The sequence below is a fragment of the Gobio gobio genome, assembly GCF_949357685.1.
Source record: "Gobio gobio genome assembly, chromosome: 3".
Lineage (NCBI taxonomy): Eukaryota > Metazoa > Chordata > Actinopteri > Cypriniformes > Gobionidae > Gobio > Gobio gobio.
Window position 1 is genome coordinate 70,097,625 of NC_137099.1, and position 24,209 is coordinate 70,121,833.

Sequence of the window (24,209 nt, forward strand, 5' to 3'; positions counted from 1 at the left end):
ACTTCGGGTTTCGGGTAGTAACCCGAGAAAAAAAAGAACTACAAAATCCGACTGCTTTACGCCATATACGTCACTTCCACCACCACCCCCACTTCCTTAAATTCGGACGTGCGAGCCCAACTATCATTTGTTTGCCGAATGTTATAGTCATGGCCGAAGCAGCACAGAAAAATAAGAAAGCAAAGGTTTTGTCGGAGGAAAGCAAAAAGAGCAAACGAGAAAGTGATCGGATTAAAGGCAGGACGAGGATCAACATTGGGCAGCGTTTGCTCGTTGGCGTGAGCTGGAGGAGGGGGGGCTACATTCTTGCAAGTAAATACGTAAGACGTACAAAATCATATTTTAGGATACCTAACATGTCTGTGATATTGGTTTATTTGTCTTGCCTCAAGCTATAATGCAAATCGATTTTTCAAATTTGCAGATTCATCTATGGTAGCTTGATATTATAATATTGACGATATATGGTTATTACCTACCACTCAAACATTGAATTGAAGTATCATATAGATTCTGTAAAACGGGAACCAATAGACTAGGCTACTATAATGACGCTGGCTTATAAACGTGAGCATCGCGATCATTTGGCGTTTGAAAAAAAATAAAACCCATGAAATTATATTCATATGACATGCTGAAACATATGCCACTGTACCTGGGATGAAGACATTTCACACGCGATGCAAGAAGAACACCTGCATGTGAACTCCTGCAGTGTTCAGGGCTATCATGGTTGTCATGTCAATAAATGCACGTGCGATTTATCCCCTGATGTAGAATGACAGTTTACGACAGTAGTAGAGGACAATACTGTTTCCCAACTGTAGGGGGACCCAGAGAGCAAAAACTACCTAGTGCTGCTTTAACATTACCTTTTTATATCGCGGAATGTGAATATAGCGTATATAACGTAGCACTGACTGTACTAAAAGTTTTTGACATTTTGACAAAGAAACATGCATGAATGTAGAATAATAAGCGGGACATGCATGTGTTAAAATAAGCCTCTCTCACACAGCATGCGATCCCGAAATCAATTATATTTCTGTAAAATGCGCACAGTTATCTCAGAAACCCTGTCATGTGAGGTATTCACTTGATTTAAACAGTCAGTTATGTCTGAAGTAGAGTTAAACAGTTCATGTTAACGTGGTGAAACCCGGATGCGTGTCATTGTGCATTCATTTCTAAAGGGGCAGTAGCTTAATAAGCTGCTGTCTGTCATAATTAATCAAAAAACAAAAGACTAGAGAAGACCTTCTGCTTCTTTAAGAATCAAATGTTCAGAATCAAGTGGTATTAATTCATAGAATACCATATAGTGAAGACTTTTAAAGCAGTATTATTCTGTAGCATTTTAATACAATTTCTATCAAAATAAATATATTGTGATATCGTTATTGTGAAATAAAATTTCTCATGTATGAATAATATGGTCATAATGCCCATCCCTACTGTCAGCTAGTTTCAAGATCAAGCTTGTCATAAAAAGTAAAGGAGCTTTGGGATGAGTAATCTGAGAACACTGTCATGTACAATCATTCACAGAGAGGACAGGAAACCACCATCCTTGGACTCTGAAGAATTAGAGGCAAACCAAGATTTTGGCTCTACTGTGAAGTTTTTGTATGGACCTGGTGAGTCCGTTTTGCAAGTCCATGTCAGTAAGTTGATAATTCATATTAATGTTTTACCAAACAAATTAATATTCATTTGTGTGTGTGTGTTTGTGTTTCTTCCCCCCTCATGATCCAGAAGTTTTGGGATCCATGATCCTGAAGAATTAAGGACAACTTTTACAGATGTTGACCCTGAATGTGTAAAAGGTAATCTTAAAAATGTTGTAATTATTTTAACGTTCTCAGTTTTTTTCTGTAATGTAGACGCATGCATTTTCTGTGAAGTTGCTTTGAAACTATATGTATTACATATATTTTTCATGATTTATTTGGCAGGTTGCAAGATGCATTTTATTTTGTGAGACTTTGCGGAGGAAGTATTCTTTGGCTCAGTCTGAAAAGGCCCAGAAAAGAAACGTTATGAAGAACATCACAAAGAACCGTCAGAGAAAGAGATGGGTAAGTTAAGAAAGTGGTTAAAGGGATTGTTCACCCAAAAATGAAAATTAGCCCATAATTTACTCACCCTCAAGTCATCCTAGGTGTATATGACATTCTTCTTTCAGACGAATAAAATCTGAGTTATATTACAAAAGTCCAGGCTAATCCAAGCATTAGAATTGGATTCATAGTTGCTCTGTTTTTGAAGTCCATAAAAAGTGCATCTGTCCGTCAAATAACTGCTCCACAATTTTTCCATAAATTGAACAGGGAAGGTGGTCGGCAGAAATTTTATTTTATAAAGTTTTAAATATGGATATTTTTCTTACACAAACGCATCGATTCGCTCTTTGTGTTAATAAAGGCCTTCTGAAGCGAATCGATGCGTTTGTGTAAGAAAAATATCCATATTTAAAACTTTATAAAATAAAATTTCTGCCGACCGCCTTCCCTGTTCAATTTATGGAAAAAATTGTTGAAAGTTCCCCTGCCGATCGAAAAACTAACACGACCAGGTCCGCACGTCATGACGTCAAGTACGCATCTTGAGTTTCACTTTCAACATTCAACACTTTTCCACAGAAGGCGGAGGCCGAAAGTTTACTTGATACATTTTTAAATATGGATATTTTTCTTACACAAACGCATCGATTCGCTTCAGAAGGCCTTTATTAACACCCCAGAGCCGCGTGGAGCAGTTATTTGATGGACAGATGCACTTTTTATGGACTTCAAAAACAGAGCAACTATTAATCAAATTCTAATGCTTGGATTAGCCTGGATTTTTGTAATATAACTCAGATTTTATTCATATACACCTAGGATGACTTGAGTGTGAGTAAAGTATGGGCTAATTTTAACTTTTGGGTGAACTATCCCTTTAAGCAGTTTTCCCCCCAGAATGTTACTATACTCCTCTCTGAGTTTTAGTGGTTAAATTACTGTCATGTTTTGTAGTGGCTGGAGACCAGGTCCTGGGTTGCACAAACCAACACAGAAAGGGACCTGTGGAAGACCGCAACTATAGAGCTGATGTCTGAAGATGATGCTGTTGTTGATGGAAGGCATGGTTAGGCTAGGTACTACAAACCAGACTAGGCTGACCCACACTACACATCACATCACCAGCCCATCATGGCAGTTTGAAAAATGTTCAAAACTCAAACAACATTGTGTTAGAGTTGGTCACAAATCCTTTATATTTCTAATTATAATTTTAATATTCAATTGTTCCATTTTATATTTTCTTTATTCCTATGTTTATATACTTAAACTTTTGTTGGTTCACATATATAGAATATTTACATATATTTTATATACACTTTTTAATTTATAGATTTCTTTCTCGTTTTATATTGTATACTTTGTATGTTTGTTCCTTTTTAGATGTCCATGTTCAATTCAATTCAATTCAATTCAAATTTATTTGTATAGCGCTTTTCACAATACACATTGTTTCAGAGCAGCTTCACAGAAAGTGCATTTCATAAATGTACATTGAAAAATGTTAGAAAAGAGAATGTTAAAGAAAAATGTTAGGATAAGTTAATCAATCATGTATTATTTTAGGCCATAACAACGCTGGCGTTGAGTCGTCTCTTCACAGGCGTCGAGTCGTCTCATCACAGGGGCATCTGAAGTCTCCATGAGAGGCTGGATACAAACTGGAGCTGACGAACTAGTTACCTCGGGACTAGTGTCCCGAGATAACAACAGAAAAGCAGATGGGAAATAATTAGCATAGCTGCTGTTCAGAATATTAATGCTGTTGGTGCGATTTAACTGTAGTATAAAACTTATTTATAATGTGAATGCTTGGCTAAAGAGATGCGTCTTTAATCTAGTTTTAAACTGGGACAGCGAGTCTGAACCTCGAACAATATCCGGAAGACTATTCCAGAGTTTAGGAGCTAAATGTGAAAATGCCCTCCCTCCTTTAGTGGACTTAGATATCCTAGGAATGACCAGAAGCCTCGAGTTTAGTGATCTTAAAGAGCGCGATGGATTGTAGGGCGATAAAAGATCAGTTAAATACACTGGAGCTAACCCATTTAGGGCTTTATAGGTCAGTAGCAATACTTTGTAATTGATACGGAACTTAATAGGTAACCAGTGTAGAGATGATAAAATTGGTGTTATATGATCATATTTTCTTGACCTAGTAAGCACTCTAGCAGCTGCGTTTTGGACTAACTGTAGCTTGTTTATTGATGATGCAGGACAACCAGCTAATAAAGCATTACAGTAATCTAGTCTCGAGGTCATGAATGCATGAACTAACTTTTCTGCATCAGAAATAGATAGCATGTTACGTAGCTTGGCAATGTTTCTAAGGTGGAAAAATGCCGTTCTTGTAACATATGAAATATGACTTTCGAAAGACAAGTTGCGGTCTAATATAACACCCAGGTCTCTTACTGTAATGGATAAAGCGACAGGACATCCTTCCAAGTTAAAGTTGTATTGTGAGAGGTTTTGTGGGCAATTTTTTGGACCAATAAGTAACACCTCCGTTTTATCTGAAATTAATAGCAGAAAATTACATGTCATCCAGTGTTTAATATCATCAACACACGCTGTCAGTTTAGATAATTTAGCGTTTTCATCTGGTCGTGATGAAATCTAACCTTGAGGTCATGAACATTGCTCTGACACACACACACACACACACACACACACACACACACACACACACACACACACACACACACACACACACACACACACACACACACACACACACACACACACACACACACACACACACACACACACACACACACACACACACACATTTCTTTCTCGTTTTATATTGTATACTTTGTATGTTTGTTCCTTTTTAGATGTCCATGTTCAATTCAATTCAATTCAATTCAAATTTATTTGTATAGCGCTTTTCACAATACACATTGTTTCAGAGCAGCTTCACAGAAAGTGCATTTCATAAATGTACATTGAAAAATGTTAGAAAAGAGAATGTTAAAGAAAAATGTTAGGATAAGTTAATCAATCATGTATTATTTTAGGCCATAACAACGCTGGCGTTGAGTCGTCTCTTCACAGGCGTCGAGTCGTCTCATCACAGGGGCATCTGAAGTCTCCATGAGAGGCTGGATACAAACTGGAGCTGACGAACTAGTTACCTCGGGACTAGTGTCCCGAGATAACAACAGAAAAGCAGATGGGAAATAATTAGCATAGCTGCTGTTCAGAATATTAATGCTGTTGGTGCGATTTAACTGTAGTATAAAACTTATTTATAATGTGAATGCTTGGCTAAAGAGATGCGTCTTTAATCTAGTTTTAAACTGGGACAGCGAGTCTGAACCTCGAACAATATTCGGAAGACTATTCCAGAGTTTAGGAGCTAAATGTGAAAATGCCCTCCCTCCTTTAGTGGACTTAGATATCCTAGGAATGACCAGAAGCCTCGAGTTTAGTGATCTTAAAGAGCGCGATGGATTGTAGGGCGATAAAAGATCAGTTAAATACACTGGAGCTAACCCATTTAGGGCTTTATAGGTCAGTAGCAATACTTTGTAATTGATACGGAACTTAATAGGTAACCAGTGTAGAGATGATAAAATTGGTGTTATATGATCATATTTTCTTGACCTAGTAAGAACTCTAGCAGCTGCGTTTTGGACTAACTGTAGCTTGTTTATTGAGGATGCAGGACAACCAGCTAATAAAGCATTACAATAATCTAGTCTCGAGGTCATGAATGCATGAACTAACTTTTCTGCATCAGAGATAGATAGCATGTTACGTAGCTTGGCAATGTTTCTAAGGTGGAAAAATGCCGTTCTTGTAACATATGAAATATGACTTTCGAAAGACAAGTTGCGGTCTAATATAACACCCAGGTCTCTTACTGTAATGGATAAAGCGACAGGACATCCTTCCAAGTTAAAGTTGTATTGTGAGAGGTTTTGTGGGCAATTTTTTGGACCAATAAGTAACACCTCCGTTTTATCTGAATTTAATAGCAGAAAATTACATGTCATCCAGTGTTTAATATCATCAACACACGCTGTCAGTTTAGATAATTTAGCGTTTTCATCTGGTCGTGATGAAATTTATAATTGAGTGTCATCAGCATAACAGTGGAAATTAATTCCATGTTTTCTTATAATATTACCAAGTGGCAGCATATATATAGAGAATAGCAGAGGGCCTAGCACGGATCCTTGCGGCACCCCATAGTCTACTGATGTTATCTTTGATTTTTCCCCATTTAGACAGACAAAATGGTAGCGGTCTGATAAATACGATCTAAACCAGTTTAATGCCTGTCCCTGAACACAAGTGTAATTTTGAAGTCGATCTAATAGTATTTTATGATCTATAGTATCGAACGCAGCACTAAGATCAAGTAGAACTAGTATTGAGATACAGCCTTGGTCAGAAGCTAGAAGTAAATCATTTGTGATTTTAACGAGTGCGGTTTCTGTGCTGTGCAGTGACATCATCACTTTGTGGTATAATATCTATATCGGTTGGGTTGGTTCCATGTGATATAATTAAATCTAGTGTGTGATTAAGACGATGAGTGGGACCAGTGACGTTTTGCTTGACCCCAAGGGAATTTAATAGATCTGTAAACGCAGCCCCTAACGCGTCATTTGTGTTATCTACGTGTATGTTAAAATCTCCAACAATTAATGCTTTATCGACGTTGACCAATAGATCTGAGAGAAAGTCTGCAAACTCTTTTAGGAAATCAGCATAGGGCCCTGGAGGTCTATATACAGTAGCTAAGGCTAGAGATAATACAGATTTCTTTCTTACATCTAATAGCGTAACATTTAGCACTAGTACTTCAAATGAATTAAACCTGTGACCTGTTTTCTGGGTAACATTTAGAATATCTCTATAGATTGTTGCAACATCGCCGCCACGACCAATCAGACGGGGCTCATGCTTATAACAGTAAGCATGTCGGATATAAGTAGCGATATCAAAGCAATCCGATTGTTTTTTATAGAGAATCGTATCGGAGATATGTTCACACGCTGTAAATAATAGAAAGTATTCGTTTGTAAGCGAGTATTAAGAAGAAAATCAAGGATTATGAATCAATTTGACGGAGCTCAAACACAAACAACGCGCTCACAACCCGCGCATGCGCCGTATGTTGCTTTTGATCTCCACGTTTTGTATTGTTGTTCCCTTTACGTTGCCTTCCTTTAGATGCATTTTGTTCACTTATCTTTTCCCCCATTCATTTTAACGTCTGTTTATAAGGCTCTTTGTTCTTTTTACTTGGTTACATTGTTTACTTGGAATATTTATGTGTATTTTATATACACTTTTTTTTTGTCTTGTAAATTTATTGTTCTCATTTTATATTTTTCACTTTGTATATTTATTCCTTTTTTTTAGATGTTCCTTTTTATGTACACTGTGAATTTTATTCCTTTACATCTCTGTCCTTTAAATGCTTTTTGTTCACTTTTTTTTCCTTTTGTTTCTTTGCCAATTCATTTTAACATATGTTTATAATGTTCTTTGGACTGTTTATATTTTTACATTTGTTCCTTTACTTTTTCATCCCTTTTAAATACATTTTGTTCACTTGTTTTTGTTTCCCCATTGTTTTAATGTTCTTTTATAATGCTCTTAAGAATGTTTTTTTTTTATACCTTTTTAATAAATATTTTAGACTTTCTCAAATAGTTTTGTGTGTATTTTTCTTTTCTTTTTTGGGGGGGGGGGGGTATATGTTCTATATTATATATGCATATATATATATATATATATATATATATATATATATATATATATATATATATATATATATATATATATATATATATATATATATATATATATATATATATATATATGAGCAAAATCTGCATAGCTGGCCTATAACCAATCAAGTCCCTATGCTACAAAACCTAGCCCACCCTTAGCCTTAGAAGTAACCAATAAAGTCACTTGACTGGGTTTTCAATGCGTCCTGTCCTCCGATAGCAGTCTGGGTTTTGGGAGTGATTTTAAAAAAACAACCAATCCAGTTTGAGATAAAGGACCAATAGGGGATAGAAGGCAAAGCTGTGAAAAGGAGAAGTGTGAAAATGTCTCCTGGGAAAAAACATTGATGGGATAACTTGCCATGGCAACAAATGGCTGTAGCATGGAAGTATACGGCCACAACATACATCCGAATTGGTATCATTTCGGATGTATACGGATATATACGGATCCATGGAATTTGACCTATATGGCCAGTATACTCCTGGATTCTTCCGAATTTCAGCAGTGTATACAGGAGTATACTGGTCCGGATACACCTTTTTTCATGCAGTGTAAACCATTTAGTGCTTTGTAAGTAATAAGCAAGATTTTAAAATGTATGCGATGTTTAATAGGCAGCCAGTGCAGTGTTGACAGAACTGGGCTAATATGGTCACACTTCCTGGTTCTAGTAAGAACTTGAGCTGCTGCGTTTTGGACCAGCTGGAGTTTGTTTATTAAGCGAGCAGGGCAACCACCCAGTAGAGCATTACAATAATCTAACCTTGAGGTCATGAACATTGCTCTGACACACACACACACACACACACACACACACACACACACACACACACACACACACACACACACACACACACACACACACACACACACACACACACACACACACACACACACACACACACACACACACACAACACACACACACTCACACTTATACACATTCAGTACCACATTCACTGAACCCCTCAATGCTGGATTTAGGGTTAAAATGAACTCTTCAGTATCTCTGAAGATTAGACTATAATTAATGTTATTTATTAATTTATCAAGTATAAATATTAATCATGTATAATAAATTATGATTCTATTTGTAATATACAATTTATGGCATTTAAAAAATTCTGCTCACATCTATTTTAAAAATACTCCAGATACTCAGACTTGACCGAACATGCCGTGGTCACTTGAAGAAAGTAATTTAATCGTTTAGGGTAATGTGATCCAGGGTGATAAGTCCTCAAGATTTTTTATTTTTCACAATAATTTCAAAACTCCATATTGGACACACAGTTTTGAAACAAATCACTTTTTAAAGTGGGCAAGGGTGTGTCTGAAAGAAAAAAAGCTTAACATTAAAGACTGAACAATAATTCAAAAGTGATCACAGCTTTATCAGAATCCCTAAAGAAAGCATGTTTGATTAGAAGAATTGTTAGAAATTGTTTTTGTTTCCTGCTTTCCACATCAACGCTTCACATTCCATCCCAGTAGGTGGTGGAAGTGCACCAAACCACCATTAAGTTCAAAAGAAGAAGAAGAAGAAGAAGAAGAAGAAGAAGAAAAGTCACGTCCCCTTAAAGAATCATATATCACGGTAAGTTCAACTTTCAGCCTTTAATATTGTGTAATGATGTTATATGACGTTCTGTCTTTATAAGATCATATCAAACACTGAACTGAAAAGAACAAAAACTGTGATGCTCATGAAATGGATTAGATATCAAAAGTGAAAGTTAAAAGTTGGTCGTCTCTGTTGATCTATGAAAAGTGAGACGTTACTTAAAGTGGTATTTCCATCTTTCTGACACTCCCTAATGGTTTGACATCAGAATGCCAGGGATGTTCTAATCTTTAGCGAAACTATAATGTAAAGCAAAACCATAAATGTGTTTCCACTGAAGCTATGTTTAGGTGAACAAACTAGACGTCTGTTAAATTAGAAGAGAAAATATAAGTTTTAGTCCATTTCATTTATGATTTATTGATGCCTTCGTTGTGTTCATATCATTGATGTTCGCAGGGAACATGTGCTGAAATGTTTAGCTTGAATTCACTGTAAATCATTTAAAAATAACGCGTCTGCTGAATGTTATGTTAATGTAATGCCCTCAGTGTTTCCATATAAAGGGAAGATGTCAGTCTTTGAGAACGAGTGCAGCGTCTCCAGAACCCAGCAGTGAGTCTCTGAGGAGTGACAGATCCATGAATAATCCCACAAATCCAGGGGATGGATTCAGTGACCTCTAACCCCAGGTGAGACACTGTCCACTACTGGAGACAGTAGACAGACTCTACAACATCACATATGATCTAAACTACTTATTTAGTGTTAATTACAGTGTAAAGAAGTGGATGAATTATCATACCTTTCCTTAGTATCTCCAGCAGAGGGAGTCAGAGATCTTCATCTCCAGATCCCAGCTGTGTGTCTCTGAAGAGCAATCAATCCATGGATCCGCCTGTTAAATTCAGTGACAGATCCATGACCTCTGACCCCAGGTGAGACATCGTCCAGTACTGGAGATAAACAGACTCATAAAACATCACAGATCATCTGAACTAATTATATTGTGTTAATTACAGCATAAAGATGAATTATCATATATTTTCTTAGTATCTCCAGCAGAGGGAGTCAGAGATCTTCATCTCCAGATCCCAGCTGTGTGTCTCTGAAGAGCAATCAATCAATGGATCCTCCTGTTAAATTCAGTGACAGATCCATGACCTCTGACCCCAGGTGAGACATCGTCCAGTACTGGAGATAAACAGACTCATAAAACATCACAGATCATCTGAACTAATTATATTGTGTTAATTACAGCATAAAGATGAATTATCATATATTTTCTTAGTATCTCCAGCAGAGGGAGTCAAATATCTTCATCTCCAGATCCCAGCTGTGTCTCTCTGAAGAGCAATCAATCCATGGATCCTCCTGTTAAATTCAGTGACAGATCGATGACCTCTGACCCCAGGTGAGATATATAATCCAGTACTGGAGACAATAGACATACTCATACATCACCTGAACTAATTATATTGTCTTAATTACAGTGTAAAGATGAATTATCATATATTTTCTTAGTATCTCCAGCAGGGGGAGTCAGAGACCTTCATCTCCAGATACCAGCTGTGTGTCTCTGAAGAGCAATCAATCCATGGATCCTCCTGTTAAATTCAGTGATGAAGCAGTGACCTCTGACCCCAGGTGAGATATAATCCAGTACTGGAGACAATAGACTCATACATCACCTGAACTAATTATATTGTCTTAATTACAGTGCAAAGATGAATTACCATATATTTCCTCAGTATCTCCAGCAGGGGGAGTCAGAGATCTTCATCTCCAGATCCCAGCTGTGTGTCTCTGAAGAGCAATCAATCCATGGATCCTCCTGTTAAATTCAGTGACAGATCCATGACCTCTGACCCCAGGTGATTATCAGCATGTGTTTGGTGATTTAACTACTCTAGTGAAACTAGTGTGAGACATTTATTTATAATAAAATAAGTGCACAATGTCAATGTTTACTTATATAGCAACATACATCTAATAAAATGTAGTACAAATGTGTACAGACCTAAGACCAAAATTTGTAGTTGTAATGTCAGGAAAAGTAATGTCTGCTTGTTGTTAAAAAAAAAAAGCAATTAGACATGCGCTGATATACGGTAATAGGATATATAACAATAATGACCATGCACTGTATTACTATCATGGGAACTAACTTCAAAATACAGTGAATAAGAATTTATTACGTATTTCATTTTGAGAATACTTTTCCATCAACCATTTAACTGTATTATATAACTGTATTATTTAATGGACATGAGCTAACATAATAATAATAATAATAATAATAATAATAATAATAATCAATTTTATTTATATTGCACTTTACATTTAAAACAATCTCAAAGTGCTACAGGGTCAAGAGTTAAAATTGAGTTTAAGAAATTAAAAGTAAAATTATACATTTCAGTTGTATGCTTTTTTAAAGAGATATGTTTTTAAGTCTTTTTTAAAAACATCTGTAGTCTGTGGGGCCCTCAGGTGGTCAGGGAGGGCCACAGCCTGGGGGCAGCAGAAGCAAAAGCCCTATCACCCATACGGCAGAGCTTGGTGCTGGGGGTGAGGAGGGTGTGTGAGGTTGCAGACCGGGTGCGTGAGGAGGTCTGGGGGTAGAGGAGTTCCTGTAGGTAAAGGGGGGCATGTCCATGAATGCACTGGTGAATGAGGAGGGAAACCTTGTACTCAATTCTGAGTGGGACAGGGAGCCAGTGTAGGGTTTTCAGAATGGGGGCGATGTGGTCACCCTCATCAGGATCCTGGCAGCGCTGTTCTGTATGTACTGGACACTCTACATGAACTGACAGTGAGGAGTTGTATTTTTAAACGATTGTTAACAAAGACTAATAACTTCTGTAACAATCGTTAATGTTAGTTAATACATTAACTAATGTTAACTAATGAAACCTTATTATAAAGTGTTACCTATTGTTCTTTATAATTCTTTTGCACTTGAATCTGTTTAACCCCCTCGAGTCGGCGGCCGCGCCGCCGCAATCGGCTCTCTTTTTTTCTTATCAGTGCCAAAGAGACTCAAATAACTGTCGTTTTTTATCATTCATGCAAGTGTTATACATCATTATATTCTGTTAAGTTTCAAATTATTTTTGTGTACAGTCACAATAAAAACAAATTGTTGTGCTTTTTGCAAAATAAGGGAAACAAACATGATTCGTGATCTTCAGCCTCTCTCTCAATGATGTCTAATCTTATTCTCTTCAGATAATGATCTGTAGCTTAGTAAAAACTTGACACACAAACATGAGACATATGTCTAATGAAACTTTGAAATGGCAGGTTTTAAATCATGTAAATCAAAATGAAAACAAATATTCTATGTTTATGATGTAATCTGTGTGAGATATCAGATAAAGTGGGAGATATCAGTCGACTCATTACTGACTTATTATCCGCTAATGCGGCCACGCCCATGGACCGCACACTCATTCAGATTCAAATACAGGCAATCCATGCGTTGACGCACACACATCAACTCATAAAAACACAACTAGTGAAGCTATGGTTCAGATACATCGCTTTGAGTAATAATCCTGGAATAATTCTCCTCACGGAAAGCTGATTCAGAGCTCATTGTGGTAGGCTAAGTTTATTCAGCTAGCATCTGTGAATATTAAACGCAAAAATACTGTTTAAATATAAATCCTGATGCAACAAATCCTAAGATGGCGCTGCGAGTAGTTCGCGAGGCTCTGGGTTTCTCCAGATTCTGCAATTTTGCTGTATTTTTCTTGCTCATCTCGGGTCTGTTCGTTCAGAACAGTTGTGCCTTAACATCGTACACCCGTGGTGAGATTTTGGATATTGGTTTGCGAATTTCCGACAGTTTTATGGACAATCTTCGACTCCTTCCTGAGATCGCTAGGACACCCGAGGCATGCACTCTACCCGGCCGGGCGAAAGTGCTCGCAGGCGGCATCGAGATCTTAAACAAAGGCGGGGGAAGCGCGGAGGTCTGAGAGCTAAGCTAAGGCTAAAGCTAAGGCTAACCCCACATCGGCTCTTTTTACCCAGCATTTTCCTTGCCAATGTACGGTCGCTAGTGAACAAAATGGAGGAGATTCGACTCAGCATCACACACAGCAAGAAACTTTTGAACTGTAACGTCCTAATCTTCACGGAAACCTGGCTAAACGGCGGAATACCGGACACCGCTATTGAGCTAGCGGGATGCCACACGCTCCGGGCGGATAGAACATTAGATGGCTCCGGTAAGACCAGAGGTGGTGGATTGTGCATTTACATTAACAAAGATTGGTGCACAAACTCTGCTATTGTTGGGAGTCATTGTTCAGCTAACATTGAGTTTCTCATGGTTAAATGTAGACCGTTTTATCTACCGCGGGAGTTCACTTCCACCATTATAACTGCAGCCTATATTCCCCCGGATGCTGATGCCAAGCTTGCTATGAAAGAACTTCACGCAGCCATCAGTAAACAACAGACTGATCACCCGGAAGCTGCTTTTATTGTTGCAGGTGACTTTAATCATTCAAACTTAAAGTCAGTGCTACCCAAGTTTCACCAGCATGTTTCCTGCCACACCAGAGGAAACAAAACCTTAGACCATGTTTACACAAACATGGCTGGCGCTTACGTTGCGACACCCCTCCCCCACCTGGGACAGTCAGATCACCTGTCTTTGTTCCTCACCCCCAAATATGCACCCCTCATCAACCGTGTGAAGCCATCAGTGAAGACCATCAAGGTGTGGCCTGCGGGGGTTCATTCCACACTCCAGGAAAGGTTTCTACACACAGACTGGAGTGTGTTTGCTTCTCAAGCCACCAGTGGTGCTCACACAGACATTGACTCTTACATCTCCTCTGTACTGGATCATATCAATACCACCATTGACAGTGTTACAACCCAGAAACAGATCACCACTTACCCAAATCAGAAGCCATGGATGAACAGGGAAGTGTGACTCCTTCTGAAGTCACGCAATACTGCCTTCAGATCAGGAGATTCACAAGCCTACAGTACATCCAGAGCAAACCTGAAGAGGGGGATCAAAAAGGCCAAGCACTGCTACAAGCTAAAGATAGAGGGTCAATTTTCCAACTCTGACCCTCGACTAATGTGGCAGGGCATTCAGGCCATCAGTGACTACAAACCCACCCACTCCACCCCCGCAGCCACTGATGTCAACTTCCTGAACAAGCTAAATTACTTTTATGCTTGCTTTGAAAGAGACAACAGAGAAACTGCCACCAAGCACAAACCCTCAGCTGACCCACCAATCACACTCTCCTCCACAGATGTCTGCAAGGCACTGAGCCGGATCAGCGCGCACAAGGCTGCTGGACCAGACAACATCCCTGGACGTGTTCTCAGGGCATGTGCGGAGCAGCTCGCTGGGGTTTTTACAGACATTTTCAACCTGTCTCTTGCCCAAGCAGCTGTACCATCATGCTTTAAACGCACTTCCATTGTGCCAGTGCAAAACAATCTAGCCCTAATGACTACCGCCCTGTAGCACTCACACCCATCGTTATGAAGTGCTTTGAGTGGCTGGTCCTGGAACACCTAAAAGACTCTGTACCATCCACATTGGAGTCACACCAGTTTGCCTATCGCAGCAATAGGAGCACAGAGGATGCCGTTTTTCCATGGCACTGCACTCTGTGCTCACTCACCTGGACAATAAGAACACTTACGCACGCATGCTGTTTGTTGACCTCAGCTCAGCATTCAACACTGTCATCCCAACCAAGTTAATAGCCAAACTTGGAGACCTAGGCATCAACACTTCAATGTGTAACTGGATTTTGGACTTCCTAACTGACAGACCCCAGAATGTTCGATCAGGATTTACCTGCTCCACGTCCATCACACTTAACAAGTGTGCTAAGCCCGTTTCTCTACTCCCTCTTCACCGCCGACTGCAAGCCTGTGTATGGATCTAATTCCATAGTCAAGTTTGCGGACGACACTACGGTGATTGGTCTCATCAGCAACAACGATGAGACTGCCTATAGGGAGGAGATCCAGTACCTGGCCACATGGTGCACTGAAAATAACCTGCTCCTCAACACCACCAAAACGAAGGAGCTCATCAGGGACTTCAGGAAGGAGTCAAGAGGCACACACGACACCATCCACATCAATGAAATGGCGGTTGAGCGTGTCTCCAGTTTCAAGTTCCTGGGGATCCACATCTCGGCGGACATGTCGTGGACGACCAACACCTCCAGCCTGGTCAAGAAGGCTCACCAGCGCCTCTTCTTCCTGAGGACACTGAGGAAGAATCAGCTCTCCTCGGCTATCCTGGTGAACTTCTATCGCTGCGCAATAGAAAGCATCCTGACCAACTGTGTGGCAGTGTGGTATGGGAGCTGCTCTGTTGCGGAGCGCAAGGCACTGCAGCGGGTGGTGAAAACTGCCCAGCGCATCACAGGGACTTCACTACCTGCCATCGAGCACATCCAGAGGAAACGCTGCCTGCATCGAGCTCGCAGCATCCTCAAGGACTCCTCTCACCCAGCCCACAGACTGTTTTCTCTCTTGCCCTCCGGCAGGCGTTTCAGGATCCACCGGACTAGGACCAGCAGACTAAAGAACAGTTTTTTCCCCAGAGCTGTCTCTTTACTGAACTCAAACCCCCGTTGATCCACTTCCCTCATATACTGTTAACTCTCCTCTCCCCCCTCACATCTGCCTTCACTTTGTTATTTGCACTACCGACTGTTTATTACAGTGACAACTGTTTACTTATGCACTTTGCACTACCATACCTTAACTGGATTATGCTCATTTGCACTGCAGACTGTTATTTACAGTACCTACTGTTTACATTTGCATTTTGCACCGTACTTCTAACTGTAATATGCAACCACCTTACACTTTCTCGGATAGCTTCTGTCCATAATTTATTGCACTACCTTAATCCACTACTATATTCCTCATTTAGCCTAACATATCATTGTGAATGAATGAATGAATGAATTTATTTTTATTTCGAGCAATATATAAAGACGCATAACAAAGACAATAAAGAAGCATTTTGTTTAGTCTGTACAACTAGTTAAATTCATCATACTTTAACATCACAATTCCAACTGTTGCTCGAAAAGGAGTGAGTAGAAGTCAACTTATTTAAACCCACCCCGGTTACAATTTAAACAGGAAAAACAACAAAACAAGAAAAGGAAAAAAACTAAAACAAAACAAAACAAAAAAATACAAAGATAAACAAAGGTAGTGCTTCCTTAATTATTGACATTATCCAAACCTTCCATTACAATTTTATATAAATTCATATGAGAAAAACTCCAAAAAGAAAAGAAGGGGAAATCCCCCCAAAATAGCAAAACAAAAAACACACATTCCTTAGATACACACCATATATTACCGCATGTAACAATTATGATAATACCAACAATGATAATCAGAATATCTACGAGGTAAGATAACACAGACTGTGAATACATAGATCTATACTATTATAGTAATACCAACAATACCAACAATGGTAATCAGAATACCTACAAAGTAAGATAACACAGACTCTGTATACATGATTTTACACCACACAATTAAACCACGCACTCCTTATAATGAGACAAGACCTTCTGTTTATACAGTGCTTTAAATTGATGGATGCTTTTACATTGTTTATGTTCGACTATTCCATAGCTTAACTCCACATACAGACACACAGAAACTTCTCCTGGTGGTTCTGATCGTTGGTAGTAAAAAGTTCCCATAACCCCTCAAACTATATAACTGTTCTCTCTGCGTGAATAACTTTTGAATGTTAGCAGGTAATGAGTTGTAAAATGCTTTAAATAAAAATTGTGCTGTATTAAATTTAACTAGGTCATGAATTTTTAATAATTTTGATTTAAGAAACAGTGGTTCCCTTTCGTTCAGTCACTACGACGTACGTTAGTGACTAACGAATGGGGGTTTCGCTTAGAAGCCAATCATCTTCGAGAATTCAACAGCGCCCAATGGCAGTGCCAATGCCATGGGCATGCGGAATTTGCATGCGTAACTCCGCCCCACCTCGTGGGTATATAAGGATGTACGCTGGCAACATCGCATTATGTTTCTGCTTTGGAGCTAAGAGGATCTCTTCACTCCTTCAAGCCTGATCTGAGTCTTCGACAGCTTTTCGAGACGAGCAGCTTTCCAGAGGCGTTGGTGTTACGGCGCGTTCCAGTGATCATCATACGGCCTGCCTGCTGATCTGCGCAGTGGTCCGCTAGACAGCTGGTGTGTGGTCCCTGGGCGCTTCGGCGTTCTCTGCGAAGCTTCCTCTCCTAAAAGAGCTTACACGTGATGCGTCCTTTTCAGGATGTCTCCTCCGTGTACTTCTGGGTGTGGCCGGTTGCTTTCTTCCTCTGATGGGCACAAACACTGTCTGGTATGTTTGAGCTTTCAGCATGCCCAGACAGCGTTTGTGGATGAGTCATGTTCTCACTGCGGGAACATGACCATCGCGGTGTTGCGGTCAAGACTCCATGACCTTTGTAAAGAAGTGAGAGTCCCCTCTACCACACCCCGATCTACTGAGTCCCAGAGGCCCAGTACTTCGGCTGGTGGTCAGGGTGACCTGAGGGTTACGGTGTGGAACAAAGCCCCAACGCTCATGCCTCGGGCCACACCCCCGTCTTGCACACTGCAACCCGCGAGTGTCCAGACGCAGATCGCGGGGCCGGCTCCTGCCCCCTCGCGCATCTCGTTTGGCGCTCCGGAGGAAGATGCGATGTCGGTCACCGCATCACAAGGTGGGCTCGAGTCCTCTGAGGATGATGACTCGGCTGTGCTGCCGCCTTCGGGCGCGCCAGCATTGCCCGAGTCGGACCCAGAGCTGACAGCCATGTTGTCTCGGGCAGCCGCGAGCTTAGGGATAGAGTGGAACCCTCCACCCTGTCCCGAACGCTGAAGGCTCGATGATTGGTTTTTGGGAGCCCGCACTGACACCCGTCAGTCCCCGCCCCCAATACCTTTCTTTCCCGAGCTTCATGAGGAACTCGCGCGGTCCTGGAAGTCCCCGTTGTCTTCCCGTGACCGTTCGGCGACTTCCTCCGCCTTCTCCGTCCTCGATGGGGCGGCAGCTAAAGGGTACACTGGGGTCCCCCCAGTTGAACTTTCTGTTGCGATGCAACTGTGTCCTCAGAGCGCTTCAACCTGGCGTGGTGATCCTAAGCACCCCTCCAAAGCCTGTCGATTCACATCAACCTTGGTGGCGAAATCGCACAGAGCCGCGGGGCAGGCTGCCGCTTCGTTGCATGCCATGGCGATCCTTCAGGTCTACCAGGCCAGGATCCTCAAGGACATGCACGAGGGTGGAGTTGATCCGGGGCTCTTAAATGAGCTGCGTGCCGCCACCGACCTCGCTCTCCGGGCGACGAAGGTGACCGCACGCTCCCTGGGTCAAGTGATGTCCACAAATGTGGTCCAGGAGCGTCACTTATGGCTGAACCTGGCCGATATGCGGGACACCGAGCGGACCCGGTTCCTCGATGCCCCCATATCCCAGGCCGGCCTCTTCGGCGGGGCGGTTGAGGTCTTTGCCCAACAGTTCTCAATCACCCAGAAGCAGACTGAGGCTATAAAACATGTACTGCCCCGGCGGCCAGCCGCTGCCTCCACCCAGCCGCCGGCACAGTCGCCTCAGTCTGCTCCACGCCGAGGACGCCCTCCTAAGGCTCCCGCCCCTCCCACCCGGTCCAAGCAGCAGCCTTCACCTGGGCCGGGTCGCGGAGGAATCCGTAGGAAGGCGTCCAAGTCCCCTCAGGCCGCCCCGCGCCCCGCTAAACGCCAGGCCAAGCGGCACTCCTGAGACGGACGGCTCAGGGATGGGAAATTCTTTCGAGGAGATGGTAGCAGGACCACTCCTTCCCCCGGTGGAGGGCCGGGGGAGAATCCTTTGTTCAGCTGCTGGCCCCTGGGTCAGCAGCACTCTATGTTGGTCAAAGAAAGAATTAACACTCCCATCCCTGAGCCCACAGAGTACGGTGATGACGGTGCGCGCCACCCACGGGTCCCGCCACTCGCATCCCACTCTGTCGCCAGCCTCCTGGCAGAGCAGACCCCAGTGGAACGTGCGTCCTTCCCTGGTCTCCTCTGTCAGGACGCAGCAGTCAACCGTGCCCCCGCACCGGGACGCCCCTCAGCCTCCCATGTCCGGGCCGGTGACGCTGCATCGCTGCAAACCCACACCGGGTACGTCTGTACTCCGTATGACCCCGCTGGCACAGTTTCTGGGAGTCTGGCTTCAGCTTCCAGGGCTGTCCCGCTGGGCCGCGCGGACCATCAGGCGCGGCTACGCGATTCAGTTCGCGCAGGTTCCTCCCTGCTTCCGGGGAGTCCGTTCCACCATGATCGGGGCCAACGCCCCCCGTCATGCGAGCGGAGATTGCCACCCTACTGGCGAAGGGTGCGATCGAACCTGTCCCTCCAGCCGAGATGAATTCCGGGTTTTACAGCCCGTACTTCATTGTACCCAAAAAGACCGGTGGGTTACGACCGATCCTGGACCTGCGCGTCTTGAACCGTTACCTTCACCGGTTTCTGTTCAAGATGTTGACAGCGAAACGCCTTTTCGAATGCGTTCGTCCAGACGATTGGTTTGCAGCGATCGACCTGAAGGACGCCTACTTCCATGTCTCCATCCTACCTCGACACAGACCGTTCCTACGGTTTGCTTTCGAGGGGCGGGCATATCAGTACGCGGTTCTACCATTCGGGCTATCTCTGTCCCCTCGCGTCTTTACGAAGATTGCCGAGGCAGCCCTTGCGCCCCTTCGGCAGCATGGGGTTCGCATCCTGAACTACCTCGACGACTGGCTCATACTGGGTCACTCTCGAGAGCAGGTTTGCGGACACAGAGATTTGGTGCTCCATCACCTAGCCCGTCTGGGCCTTCGGGTCAACTGGGAGAAGAGCAAACTTTGCCCCGCGCAGAGGATGTCTTTTCTCGGTATGGATATCGACTCGGTCGCCATGTGCGCGCAGCTTTGAGCGAGCGCGCGCAGTCTCTGCTGACTTCCCTTCGTCAAATCGAGGGCAAGAGTGCGGTTCCACTGAAACATTTTCAGAGGCTCCTGGGGCATATGGCATCTGCAGCCGCGGTGACGCCGCTCGGATTGCTTCATATGAGACTGCTTCATATGGCCCAGACGGGCTAGGTGATGGAGCACCAAATCTCGAGTCCCGAGATGGGCATGGCGGTCTGGCACGCTCCGGGTACAAGTGACTCGGGCCTGCTTACAGACTCTCACCCCGTGGTCGAACCTCAGTTTTCTACGGACCGGAGTGTCCTTAGAACGAGTTTCCAGGCATGTTGTTGTATCAACAGATGCATCATCCACGGGCTGGGGTGCCATGTGCAATGGACAAGCAGCCGCGGGCTCCTGGATAGGACCCCAGCGCCTTCTGCATGTCAATTGCCTCGAGTTACTGGCAGTACGGTTCGCCCTGCACCGCTTCCGAGCGTTGCTGAGGGGTCAACATGTACTAGTCAGGACAGACAACACAGCCATAGTAGCGTACATCAACCACCAGGGCGGTCTACGCTCCCGCCGTATGTCTCAACTCGCCCGCCATCTCGTTTTGTTGAGTCAGAAGCACCTGAGGTCCCTTCATGCTGTCCACATCCCCGGAGACCTGAACTGTGCAGCCGACGAGCTCTCACGGATTCAGCCTCTCCCTGGAGAATGGAGACTCCACCCCCAGACGGTCCAGCTGATATGGGAACGGTTCGGCGACGCACAGGTAGATCTGTTTGCCTCCCAGGACTCTTCCCATTGCTCCCTGTATTATTCCCTGACCAAGGGCACCCTTGGCACGGATGCACTGGCGCACAGCTGGCCGTCAGGGCTACGCAAGTATGCGTTTCCCCCAGTGAGCCTTCTTGCACGGGTACTGTGCAAGATCAGGGAGGACAAGGAGCAGGTCATGTTGGTCGCCCCGTATTGGCACGGCCAGACCTGGTTCTCAGAACTTCTACTCCTTGCGACAGCCCCTCCCTGGCCTATTCCTCTGAGACCGGACCTCCTCACTCAGAGACGGGGCACCCTTTGGCACCCGCGTCGAGCGTTCTGGAAGCTCCACGTGTGGCTTCTGGACGGGACGCGGCAGGTTTGAGGAGCCTTCCACCTGCTGTGGTTGCTACCATCACTTCCGCTAGAGCTGAGTCTACGCGACGTCTCTATGCGTTGAAGTGGAACCTCTTCGTCACATGGTGTTCTTCCCGCCAAGAAGACCCCTGGAAATGCCCGATCGGGTCCGTGCTATCGTTTCTCCAGGAGGGGGTGGAGCGAAGGCTGTCTCCTTCCACCCTTAAAGTGTATGTGGCCGCAATATCTGCCTACCACGATCTCCTGGGAGACAAAAAGGTAAGTCAGCACGACCTGATCATCAGGTTCCTGAGGGGGGCGAGGAGACTGAATCCTCCTCGCTCTCCTCTCATTCCCTCTTGGGACCTCTCAGTAGTCTTAAGTGCTCTGCAGAGGCCTCCCTTTGAGCCTTTGCGGTCGGCTGAGATTAAGTTCTTGTCTATGAAGACGGCTCTGCTGACCGCATTGGCCTCGCTTCAGAGGGTCGGGGACCTGCAAGCATTTTCGGTTGACGAAGCGTGCCTTGAGTTCGGGCCGGCTAACTCTCACGTGATCCTGAGACCCCGGCCCGGATATGTGCCCAAGGTTCCCACCACTCCGTTCCGAGATCAGGTGGTGAACCTGCAAGCGCTGCCTTTGGAGGAGGCAGACCCAGCCTTGGCATTGCTCTGTCCAGTACGCGCTCTCCGCGCCTATGTAGACAGTACGCGATGTTTCAGGACCTCAGACCAGCTCTTTGTCTGTTATGGTGGAGAGCGGAAGGGAAGTGCTCTCTCAAAGCAGAGGTTGTCTCACTGGATAGTGGACACCATTGTTTTGGCTTACCAGCAGCAAGGCCGACCATGTCCCCTTGGTGTGAGGGCACACTCCACCCGGAGTGTGGCCTCCTCTTGGGCTCTAGCGCATGGCGCCTCGCTAACAGACATCTGCAGAGCTGCAGGCTGGGCGACACCCAACACATTCGCCAGATTCTACAATCTCCGAGTGGAGCCAGTGTCCGACTTTGTACTCGCCCCTACGGGTGGCCGGTAATGGGCCAGGCTCAGGTGTCTTCGCTTGCTCGCCATTCCACTCCAAGGACTGGATACGTGCGATTATTTTCCTCAGGTGAGTTCCCCGAGAGCCCTGAGCTCCTCCAGCACTGCTTACGCCAACATCAGTTCAGTCTGCCCTTTCGAGCCCAGACCCTCATGTCCGGCCAGGTGCTCCGTGTGCATGGTTCCCCTCCGGCGACCCCCACACAAGTATTTCCACCGTAAGCCTCCTCAGCGAGCAGGTGTCTTTCCCTTGGCAAGTCCCTGCCACCCCTAGGGTTAAAAATCCACCTTCGGCTGGTACCCTAGAGATCTTCCATATGCAGCCCTTAGCGAGTCATATGTGTGTTCTTAAGCCCTCCCTACGGGTAGGCATCTTGGCATTCCCTCACTGAGATATGCTTCCCAGTGTACCTTGGTATTCCTGTGATAAGTGGGAGTCCTTCGTCCGTACTAGTCTTACGACAGGGTACTCACACTTACGCAGGGCACTGGATGACAGTTGAGTGGCGTTGTTGTATTGGAACCCCCATTCGTTAGTCACTAACGTACGTCGTAGTGACTGAACGAAAGGGAATGTCTCGGTTACGTATGTAACCCTCGTTCCCTGAGGAGGGAACGGAGACGTACGTTTCCTTTTCCACGTCAGCTGTGCTGCCTGGAACGCGGAGTTCAGTCTTGGCTCCTGCAGCAGCGACATAATGCGATGTTGCCAGCGTACTTCCTTATATACCCACGAGGTGGGGCGGAGTTACGCATGCAAATTCCGCATGCCCATGGCATTGGCACTGCCATTGGGCGCTGTTGAATTCTCGAAGATGATTGGCTTCTAAGCGAAACCCCCATTCGTTAGTCACTAACGTACGTCTCCGTTCCCTCCTAAGGAAACGAGGGTTACATACGTAACCGAGACGTTTGGCTTTATTTATAATTGCAAGGCTTTTGGAGACTTTGGTTTTTATGTGTCTGATGTGAGTTTTCCAAGTTAGTTTATTGTCTATTATAACTCCTAAAATTTTTATTTCAGAAACATTTTCAATTTGTATCCCATCTATCTCAATCGTCTTATCCATTTTTTTTCTTATAATTACCAAAAAAATATAGCTTTAGTTTTTTCTAAGTTTAAAGATAATTTATTACTATCCATCCATTTTTTTATATTGTCCAATGCATTTGATAATTCTTCAGTTGCATCAATTATAGCCATAGATGTAGATCTTTTGCTTCTAAATCCATATTGACTTTCATTAATCAGATTATATTTATCAACACATTTTTCTAATCGATTATTAAATATTTTTTCTAAAATTTGTGAAAATTGAGGAAGCAATGAAATTGGTCTATAATTAGTAAATGTATGTTTATTGCCATTTTTGAATAGAGGAATAACTTTTTGCAATTTTCATTTTCTTGGGAACACAACCATTTTGAAGTGACAGATTACAGATGTGCGTTAGAGGTGTTTTGATGTTATTTATAACTTTTTTTAATATTGCCATATTGATGGAATAACAGTCCATAGAGAAGTTATTTTTGGACTTTTGGACAATATCCATTACTTCTTCCTCACTAACTGCTGAAAGGAAGATGGTGTTTGAATTGTTCTCAATTTTATCAATATTGTGCTCAACATCTGGGATAAAATTGGATTGTATAACTCTATCTGTAAAATTCTGTTTATAGTAATAAC

The 24,209-nt window shown here is 43.3% G+C and overlaps 1 protein-coding gene across 1 annotated transcript in view; it reads left to right on the forward strand.

Annotated features, from left to right (window-relative positions):
• Positions 1-9,347: 9,347 nt before the first annotated feature.
• LOC307124272 (uncharacterized protein) overlaps positions 9,348-24,209 on the forward strand; it is a gene marked incomplete at its 3' end in the record, with an annotated part of 42,074 nt that continues 27,212 nt past the window's right edge. Inside the window, 7 exon segments of the mRNA XM_079813318.1 lie at positions 9,348-9,420; positions 9,939-10,079; positions 10,203-10,325; positions 10,441-10,563; positions 10,679-10,801; positions 10,912-11,034; positions 11,139-11,261. Coding sequence (XP_079669444.1) covers positions 10,054-10,079; positions 10,203-10,325; positions 10,441-10,563; positions 10,679-10,801; positions 10,912-11,034; positions 11,139-11,261 — 641 coding nt within the window. The 5' untranslated portion in view covers positions 9,348-9,420; positions 9,939-10,053.